At 56.5% G+C, this 10,262-nt stretch overlaps 1 protein-coding gene across 2 annotated transcripts in view; it reads left to right on the plus strand.

The window, feature by feature from the left end:
* Positions 1–7,014, plus strand: part of IGDCC3 (immunoglobulin superfamily DCC subclass member 3) — a 42,255-nt gene extending 35,241 nt beyond the window's left edge. The window contains exons 6-14 of one of the 2 annotated variants that reach the window (XM_079913866.1): positions 1,118–1,276; positions 2,511–2,682; positions 2,943–3,190; positions 3,382–3,546; positions 4,117–4,308; positions 4,462–4,566; positions 5,019–5,157; positions 5,317–5,536; positions 5,815–7,014. In XM_079913866.1, the coding sequence (XP_079769992.1) occupies positions 1,118–1,276; positions 2,511–2,682; positions 2,943–3,190; positions 3,382–3,546; positions 4,117–4,308; positions 4,462–4,566; positions 5,019–5,157; positions 5,317–5,536; positions 5,815–6,015 (1,601 nt within the window). In that variant the 3' untranslated portion in view covers positions 6,016–7,014. The remainder of the gene's footprint in view (positions 1–1,117; positions 1,277–2,510; positions 2,683–2,942; positions 3,191–3,381; positions 3,547–4,116; positions 4,309–4,461; positions 4,567–5,018; positions 5,158–5,316; positions 5,537–5,814) is intronic. The other variant, XM_079913865.1, reaches the window with a different exon arrangement.
* Positions 7,015–10,262: the final 3,248 nt, after the last annotated feature.

Raw genomic sequence — 10,262 nt, forward strand, 5'->3', positions numbered from 1 at the left:
CCCTCCCTCTGTGCAGATGGCTTAGCTCCCCAGGTTACCTCGTCCAGTCCTGGCAGTCCTGTGCCAGCTCCCCTCCCCCATGCTCCCCTCACTCTGGGCATCTCCATCGGGCCCTCCAGAACCCCTCTGCAGCTCTCAGCACCCCTAGTCTCTTTCCGGTCGGGCTCATCTCTGCCATCTACACCCTGGCCATCCTCCCCAGTGATGCAATCCCAAACCCCTCAAAATCTCAGCCAGTTGTCACATCCTCTCTCTGGACCCCCCATTCTCTAACCTGGCCCCCTAAATCCCCAGCCTAAATCCCTAGGCAGCTGAAGGAGAGAAATGAAAGGGTGCAGATGGGCCCACATTGTCTGAGTGGAAAGGTCACTGGGGGAAGGAGAGTCTGGAGGGGACGGGGTGGGGTCGCATTCACAAGGAGACTGTGCCACATTGTAGCAGCTGAGTGATCCGGGAAGGAGGGGGCAGCAGGCAGGATAATGGAGTAGATTTCACCACTTCAGGGACTGAATGGGGAGCTGTCTCCTCGCATTCTGACTGTGCTAATCTGATCCTGGGTGGGGGGAGGGCCCGGGGACTGGGAGAGGCTGGAAAGAGTGGCCTCACCATTAGGAGGAGCCCATAGGCCCTGCAAGGACCATCTGGTGCAACATTTCCCAAAGTGAAATCTGCAAGGGGAAAGAATGGCTTGGTGGTCTAACAAGTTTGGGAAACAGTAAACCAGATCCCTTTGCTACAGGACTTCTCAGAGCCTTTATATTAACGCGCATTGTGACAGTCAAGGAGAGGAATGGATATCTGACCAAGGAACTTTTTTCAGGAGAGACAAATCAAGCTGGGAAATGTCCATGTAACCCAACCCCCTTACTTTCCTGTTTGAGAAACTGAGGCGAGGGGACTTGAAGGTCACCAGTGAGGCAGTGACAATGTTAGGATCAGGAGCCAGTTCTCTCCTGCTGGGTGAGAGTTTTCTGTGCTGCTCTGGCCGCCTCCACAATGCCATGTTGCTCAGAGGGAAGAGTCAAAGACAGGGGCTCCCTGGAAGATTGATGGTGGCCGATTCCAAGTTCGGACATTCCTGCACACCTACCTCCCTGACCCTCCCCTTCCCCTTCAGATGGTCGCCCCATTGGGGTGGAGGGCATACAGGTGCTGGGCACGGGGAACCTCATCATCTCAGACGTGACCGTCCAGCACTCGGGCGTCTACGTCTGTGCAGCCAACAGGCCCGGCACCCGGGTGAGGAGGACGGCACAGGGCCGACTGGTGGTGCAAGGTACGGACCTCCCCACCCCACATTCCCTGCCTCATCGACATCCCTGGCCCAAGCCCAGTGCCGTGTACTCACCCACTTTCCTATCCTTGCCCTAACCTTGCCCCTGCCCCCTCTCCAGGGCCCCAGCCCAGGCCAAAGGCAGCAGCTCTGTGTCTCTCCCCCTCCCCCAGGAATGTGTATGTTGGGAATGCGAGGACATTCTTGGTCATCTGCCCCTCCAGGTGCCATCGCCACCCCCCCCAGTCATTTCCACTTTGTCATCTCAGCTGGTCTCCCCCACCTGTGTCACCCCCATGTGTCCCTCCCTCCACGTGCTGTTCTCATTCACACGTGTGGCACTTCCACGCTCACACCTGCCTGCACACTCTCAGTGTGTTTGTCATTTCACACTATCACACCCCAGCTCCTGACACACACACACACACACACACACACACACACACACACACACACACACACACACACACACACACACACAGAGCTGGCCTCCACTCCCATGGTATGTGGGGCCTCTGCAGCTGACCAGCTCATTCTGTCCATCCTCCTGCCCTGGGGCTAAACTGTCTCCGTGAACCGGCTTGGAGTCCCATTCTCAGGGGTTTTCTGTGGTGGTTCCCTCCCAGAGAGGTGGGAGAGAGGGGAGTTGGGAACTTAAATGCCCATTTGTTTAGCATTCCATGTGCTGTTAATCTGTCCAAATGGAAGTGATGGAGCATTTCATTTCTCTGGTGTTAATGGAAGTTTGAGGCTTGGGATTGGAGGAGAGTGGAATTGAATGTAGGGGTGAGGGGGGCCGGTCCTGAGGGCTCATCCGTCTCCCCGTCATTACCGGCCTTCGGCCCTAGAGGTGCAGCCAAACCTATTAGCACATTTATTTATTTAACAATTTCCTGAACAGGGAGCTCAGCTTGATTGCTTTCGGATACAAATGTCAGTCTTTTAAACAGTCATTAAAACGGAGTCCTCCCTTGGGTCTGCCTCTCTGGGGTGGAGGGACGTGAGGGCTGCCACCATCTCCCAGAGGCTAGGCTGGGGGTGGAGGGTGGGCCCCACCTGGAGGATTCTCCCTGGGGCGGGGTGGGTGTGTATGGCCCCTACCCACTTGTTCCCTGCAGACCTCTGGCCCTACCCTCTTCCCCTTCCTCAGTCCTTCACTCACAGCTGTCCCCTCCCTGTACACCTGACCCCTCGTGACCCTTATGCTTCTTTGTGCCCACCCCCGCCCCAACCCCAGCCCCAGCAGAGTTTGTCCAGCACCCCCAGTCCATCTCCAGGCCGGCTGGGACCACAGCCATGTTCACCTGCCAGGCCCAGGGTGAGCCGCCCCCTCATGTGACGTGGTTGAAGAATGGACAGGTGCTGGGGCCAGGAGGCCATGTCCGGCTCAAGAATAACAACAGGCACGTGTGTGGTGGGTGTGCCGGCGTGAGGCCCAGATGGTAGGAGGCTGTGCACCTCCTACCAGGGAAGAACACTAAACTGGGGGTCTGGAGACTTGGGTTTGAGTCGTCCCAGGTCTGCCCCTAACTTGCTGAGAGATCTCAGACAAGCCTATTGTCTTCTGGAGGGGCTCAGTTTCTCCATCTTTCAAATGGGGAGATTTGGCCAACCTCCAAGGGATACTCCGGAAGGAGCAGGGGATCTGAGGCTCTCCCTCCCCCTGCAGCACCCTGACCATTTCTGGAATCGGCCCTGAAGATGAGGCCATCTACCAGTGTATGGCCGAGAACAGCGCTGGCTCCTCTCAGGCCAGCGCCAGGCTGACTGTGCTGTGGGCCGAGGGCCTGCCCGGGCCCCCCGTCAACGTGCAGGCGGTCTCTGTGTCGTCCACTGAGGTCCGCGTGTCCTGGACCGAGCCCCTGGTCAACACCAAGGAGATCATCGGCTATGTCCTGCATATCAGGAAGGCTGCTGGTGGGTGGGGCCCAGGAGGGCAAGGCTGCCTCTGCATCCCCTCCCTCTTACTTACTGTTTCTCATCCTCCTCGATCCCACACGTGCTGACCCAACACCTTCCCTCTTTCTCCCGGCTGCCCTCATTTCACCAGTGTGGGTAGGATTCCCTCATGTCCCTTTAATCCCCTGCCCTACCCTTGGCCTCCCCAGACCCACCAGAGCTGGAGTATCAGGAAGCAGTCAGCAAGAGCACCTTTCAGCACCTGGTGAGCGACCTGGAGCCCTCCACTGCCTACAGCTTCTACATCAAAGCTTACACGCCCCGGGGGGCCAGCTCAGCCTCTGCCGCCACCCTGGCCAGCACTCTAGGTGAAGGTGAGGCCTGGGTGTGGAGCACAAAACCACAGACGCTCAGGGTATTAGAGCAGAACCCCTGTGCACCGTTGTTCAGGTTGTGCACTGCACAGAGTGCTTCGCCCTGAGGCTGAGCCGGGGCTGGGTCTACTTGGAGGAAGGGGTGTCCTTTTCTTTTTTCTTTTTTTAAAAAACCTGACAACACTTTATTTCTTATTTTTTCTTTTTGGTTGCACTGTGTCTTCATTGCTGTGCGCGGGCTTCAGTAGTTGTGGCATGCAGTCTTAGTAGTTGTGGCACACGGGCTTAGTTGCTCTGCAGCACGTGGGATCTTCCCGGACCAGGGATTGAACCTGTGTCCCCTGCATTGGCAGGCGGATTCTTAGCCAATGGACCACCAGGGAAGTCCCAGGGGTGTTGTTTTCTAATTCACGTAAAGGTGCTATTTAAGCAAGCAGAGGCCCTGGGTTAGAGGTCAGAGAGCGGTCAGGCTCTGGGTGGGGGGGCGGTGTCTGGGTCATTGGTAGCAGGTGGAAGGGTAGAGCTTCAACCACCAAGTCCTCACATCTCGGCCTCCTTTTCCGCCCACAGCCCCCGCCCCACCCCCACTGTCAGTGCGAGTCCTGGGCAGCTCCACCCTGCAGCTGCTGTGGGAGCCCTGGCCCCGGCTGGCCCAGCACGAGGGCGGCTTCAAGCTGTTTTACCGCCCAGCAAGCAAGGCCTCCTTCACCGGCCCCATCCTGCTGCCTGGAACTGTCTCCTCTTACAACCTCAGCCAGCTCGGTGAGGCGGACACGGCTGGGGCTTGGGGAGCTGGGCGGGGGTGTGGTGCCTGGTGCCAGGAGGTGGTTCACAGAGGTCTTCTCCAGTTCACCCTGGGGACAGCCGCCTGGTGGGGCCGGGGGAGGTCCCTCAGCATCCTGGCTTTCCCCCCAGACCCCACTGCAGTGTATGAGGTGAAGCTGCTCGCTTACAACCAGCATGGGGATGGCAATGCCACAGTCCGCTTCGTGTCTTTGAGGGGAGCATCTGAGAGGACAGGTGAGGGCTGGGGATGGGGTCTGGCTAAAGACTGGCCCTCAGGAAGAGAGGTTGAGGGAGGAGGGGAGCAGGCATCCAGGGAAGGCAGGAGGGTAGAACAGTACATGCAGCCCTGGAGAACATAGGCTTAGACCTGAGTTTGATGTTTAGCTGTGTGACCTTGGGCAAGTTACTTAACCTCTCTGAGCCCCAGTTTTCTCCTTCATAAAACAGGGATAGTAATACCCCCTTTATAGAACTGTCTGGAGGGTGAAATGGTCCATGTAAAGTGTTATTCCTAGTATTTGGCACAAAGTTAGTGCTCAGTAACTGGTAAAAAAAAACCTGAAGGTTTGGCTGGGGTCCCATTAACAAGGGCAAATCATATGTCGAGCAGCCGAGCGAGAAGTAACCCTCAAGGGCTGGGTGTCTGGGAGCCACAGCCCCCAACCTGCCGCTGCTTCCACCCCCAGCCCTGAGCCCACCATGTGACTGCCGGAAGGAGGAGGCCACCAACCAGACGTCTACCACAGGCATCGTCATTGGCATCCACATCGGGGTCACCTGCATCATCTTCTGTGTCCTCTTCCTCTTATTCGGCCAAAGGGGCAGGTGGGTCCTGGGCCAGGGAGAGGGGGCTGGGCCAGCATGGGGTAGACAGGCCTGGAGCCGGAAAACCGCAGGGGAGGCAGGGTTTGGGGTCCATTGTCTCCATCCTTTTGTTCTTGCTCCTCCCACATCCCTCCCCCTAACTCTTGGCTCACCCCCTAGGGTCCTCTTGTGTAAGGATGTAGAAAACCAGCTCTCCCCTCCTCAGGGCCCCCGGAGCCAGAGGGACCCTGGCATCCTGGCACTGAATGGGGCGGGACGGGGAGAGCGGGGCCAGCTGGGCCGAGATGGGAAACATGTGGACATGAAGGAACTGGAGCAGCTATTCCCCCGAGCGGGGGCCATGGGGCAGCCCGACCCCAGACCTAACCCCAGACCCACGGTGAGTGCCCCGCCCTCCCCCGAGAGCCAACCCCCTCCTTCAGGCTCCACCCTCCTCACCTTGGTCACAAGCCTTGGTCACCGGCCTCCGCCAAGCTGCAGGGCTTCTCCAGGCACAAGACTGGCAGCTGGTGCTTCTCTCTGTGCCCCCGGGTCAGGCAGGGAAGCCTGGAGACTGAACCCCCGAGTGGGATTGGCTCCAGAGCCTGACCCCCTGGCTGGGGGCTCACGAGCCTGTGGCCCTTCTGTTGATGCCTGTGTGACTGGCCCTTTCCCCAGCAGGACCCCGAGGCCCCTGCCCTGTGTGAGGAGACCCAGTTCTCCATGCTGCCGCTTCAGGGGTTCGGGCTCCTGGAGGAGATGACGTCTGAGGCCAAGGCCCCCTGTGTAGGCCCCCTCGCTGCCCTGCCACCCCAGGACACGGGCCCCGGCCTCCTGAGTGAAGGACCAGCCGCCCTGCCAGCTCGCTCGGGACAGTAGCCAGTGTCCGGGAGGCTCTGGAGGGAGCAACCCCCCATTCTCAGGTCAAAGGCAAGATTTCTCCTGTCATGTGGGATTCGGATGGGGGCTTCCCAGCATTTCTGTCCTGACTGCTCCTCTGATTGTCAAGACTTACAGTAGCCTTGGCAAGGGACACCCTGCAAGGACCCGGAGGGGTTCCTGCAGGAGCCCCTCCCTTGGGCCAAGGCCCCCCCCAACCTCTGCCTGGTACCCACATGACTTGGAACTGAACTAACGTTTTTCTTTAAAAAAAGAACAAACTTAAAATTAAAAAAAAAAAAAAGGGAAAGAGAAGAGAGAGAAAGGTGAATTCGACTCCAAACATGTGCCCCTGCTGTGGCTGGGCCCCTGACACTGTCACCCTCCACGACTTGTTTTCTCAGGATGGATTTTTGCTGTTTTGGCTCTCAGCACCTACCTCAGCCGGAATGAATGTCCTCAGGGGAGTGGGGCCGTGGCCTCAGCCCCCCCGCCCCACAGAGCCCCGAATGTACTCCTACCTCGAGCCCCTTTAGGGGCACCCCCTCTCCCTCCCCACATTGTTGTCCAGAGTTTAGAAAAAAAAAAAAAAAAGGAAAAAAAAAAAGCACTTCCCCATTTCCAGGTGTGAAAGAAAATGTCTACCTCGAGGCTCACTGGCTCCCGGGCCTGTGCTGTATCATTGGACCCTCCCTCCTGGCTCCTCACCAAGTGTGGGCTTCTCGGGGCCTGCAGAAAGAAAGATGGAATTGGTCAAAGAAAATGTGAAAAAAAAAAAAAGCCAAAAATAAGAGGAGAATTTGTTCCTGGGAACAAAAACTAGCCACTTCCCAGCACGCTCCCAGTGCTCTGTCTTGTCTGCCTGTCCACTCCCATTTTGACCCTCTCCACCAACTCATCCTTGACTGGGACCCCCAGGACCCTCTCTGCACGTGGGCCTTGGGAAGGTGGGCTGTCACCCCACAGCCTGCCTCCTGTCCTGCCCACAGAGCCGCTGGAACAGACGGGCCTCCGGAATGTACTGTGTGTGTGTGCAAGGGGGGGTCCCCAGCCCACTGTCCCTTGGGACACTGCCAGCTGGACCCAGCCCCTGGACAGTGGAACAACCGATGTCAGCAGATGTGGCCGGAAGCTATTTTTCTATAAGGTGTGTTTAAGGATTTATGTTCTTGTGACTTCTTGTTTCTCTTTTCTGTTGTGTTGTTCTTTGAAAGACTTAAAGGTGAAGAAAAAAAAAAAAAAGGAAACAAATACCTATTTTTGGTTACACTCAGAAACATTTTTTTAAATAGCAGAAAGAAAACTTTTTTTAAAAGGAAAAAAATGTGCATTCCTTAAGTATGAGATTAGACCATAAAGTCCCTGACCCCCCCCCAACCCTCTAGGGACCCCCGCCCCCAACTTTAGTGAATTAGCTGAAGAAGGTACACTTGGTGGTGTTTTCCTGGAAGACTGCGGTTTCATGTGTGTGGACTCGGGGAAGGTTATCGTCCCTTCTCCCCAGTACTGGGCCTGAGCCCAGGGCACCTCAGACCTCCCAGGCAGTGCCCCTTGGTCCCTGCAGCGACTTCTCTGCACCTCCTTTCATCCTGGAACCCCCTCTCCCAAGGAAAGTGTGGGTCTGGGGGAGGGGGGCCACCTGGCCTGTCTTGGGTTTTATCACACTCATTTTGACTGAATAAAAGTCCTGTTGCCAAAGTGGATCTCGGGTGTTTTGGTGGCTGTGTCAGGCCCTGGGGGAGGGGTGGGAGTGCTGGGATTAGGGGAGCCAGGGTGGTGAGCCAGGTGGACCCTGACAGGGTCAGAGCCCGTGGGGATAACAGCAGACCCCGGGGTACTACTTACAGGCACCGTGCATGCAGGGTCTTCTCCACAGGCGGGGAGGCTGCCTAGGTCCTCACAACCCCCTGGGAGGTCGATGTTCTAGTTATCATCATCTCCTCTTACAGATGATGAAACCGAGAAGGGATAAGAGAAAGGAAGGAAACATCCTGAATCTCACGCTGCCAGTCTCAGCAGGATCAGAGTTTGTGTCCGGGCCAGGTCGCCAGGTTCCAGAGTCTGCAATTCTGACCATTGCTTGTGCCTCCTTAGCTGGCAGTGAGGGATCCGAGACCAGTCCTTCGGCCCTATAGTGTCAGACCACCAGTATTGAGCCAGCTGCTGGGCGGGGCTATATGCTTTTCATGCACTGTCTATGACAAAGGACTGTTTTCCTCCCCATCCTGAAGTTGAGGAAACTGGGGCTCTGACTGGGTGACTGTCTTCAGAGCACACAGCCAGACCCCTGGCCAGCCCTCTTTATTCCTCCCTGTTCTCTCTTCAGTCCAGGCTCCTGAAGCCAGGTATCTGAGGCTGCCAAGGCTGAGGATAGACCACGAGAGACTTGGCTTAAAGGTGTTGTGCTGACAAAGATCAGGAGGTCTCAGCGGGCCTCGAGCTTAGTAAGAGGCAATGGTGTAATGCAACTGCTTAGACGGTCAGTGTCCCCTCTGCTGCTGAAATGGAAAGCCAGGGCTCACCCCTGGGAGGCTCTGCAAGTCTGGAGGGTGGGATTCTATACCCAGAGGCATCGTTTGAGAGGATAGTGGTTTGCAAGCTGGGTTCTCCAGCTCTGGCTAGGGGCCTGGGGGAGCCTCCCTGCCCACCCTCACCTAGAGCAGCTCTATTTTTACCTGTCTTAACATGTTAGACTCCACGTGAGATTTCATTTGAAAACAGGATACTGCTCCCAAAAGAAACATTTGAAAGCCCCTGGCCTGGCTCTTCTGGAAGAGGCCAGAAGGGGTGGTTGGGGCCGATGTCAACCAAAAACAGTGATGGCGCTGTGGATGCTGAGCTGAGAAAGAGAATCCTGAGACCGCCATGGTACCTGTCCAGAGTGTTGGGGGAAGCGGTTGATTGATTTTCCCAGAGGAAAGAACTAAGTCCACATGTAGACATAATACCTCACCTTTCTTTACACAGAGCTCCACAAACACAGAAATTGTTCATCAACCTAAGCCATCCAAGGACCACCTGGGGAGGTGATGGGTTGTCATGTGGTGGAGCAGACAGTGAGTGGATGGGAGAGCAGACCAGGTAACTTCCAGTGCCCCTGTCCCTCCAGAGTCCAAGATGGTAGTACCTCCCCCAGGGAGGGAGGCAGAAACCTTTAAAAACCACCTAATATGACTCATGTAGATGTATGCAAATTGCACACAAATCACATGCAAATACAGGAAGGGCCTATCCAAACAAGGCCCTGAACTAGGCTACGGTAAAGGGAGAAGCAGGGTTCCAATTAGGAAGTTTAGCAGAAATTGGTATCAGCTGAGTGGCCCAGCTGGAATCTGGGTCCTGAGGTCTCAAACGATCCAGCAGCCTCAGGCTGAATACCGTGCTCCCCCCTCAACACATGCGCGTGCGCGCGCACACACACACACACACACACACACACACACACACACACACACACTCTCTCACACACACACACACACACACACACACACACACACACACTCGTCTTTGGGCAGAAAGCAGCAGCAGCCAGGGCTTGCAACCTGCTCCAATTACCTAATGCTCTGTAACAAAGCACCCACGTCAGTGGTTTAACCTAACATCTCTTCTGCTCAGAAATCTGCAGTTTGGGCAGGGCCCAGCAGGAATAGCTGTCTCTGCTCCACTGAGGCAGTTTGAAGCCTGGGGGCTGGAATCATCTGAAGGCTCAATGGTCTCACGTCTGTGGCTGACGCTGGCCCTCGGCCCCGTCACCTACCTGTGGCCTCTCCATGGGCATGGGCTGCCTCACAGCCTGGTGGTGGCTGGGAGCCAGGGATCAGCGTCCTGAGAGAGAGAGAGCCAGGCGGAAACTGCCTCGTCATTTAGAGCCTTGCCCTGGACGACCCACAGCGCCACTGCCATGTTCTGTTCTTGAGGAGCAAATCCCTAAGGCCAGCAGATTCCAGGGAGGAGAGTTAGATCCCACCTTCTGATGGGAGTAGAGTCAAAGATGTGGACATGTTTGACCACGGGACCACTTTGGGGGGACGGGTGGACAACAAATGTGAACTGGGAGGTTGGGCAGTGGGAAGGCTCCCCACCATGGCCCTGGGGTGTGATGGGAGGGGTGCAGGATGACAGAGAGTGCTCCCAACTCCTAGCCAAGCCCTGTTTGTGGGTCTCATCCCTATGATTAGTGAAGATTGGTCTGGGGGGCAGGGGCAGTCCTGAGGTCACAGGGAGGGAGGACCACGCCCCTGTGCACA

This window comes from Stenella coeruleoalba (assembly GCF_951394435.1).
Source record: "Stenella coeruleoalba genome assembly, chromosome: 2".
NCBI classification, from domain to species: Eukaryota; Metazoa; Chordata; class Mammalia; order Artiodactyla; family Delphinidae; genus Stenella; species Stenella coeruleoalba.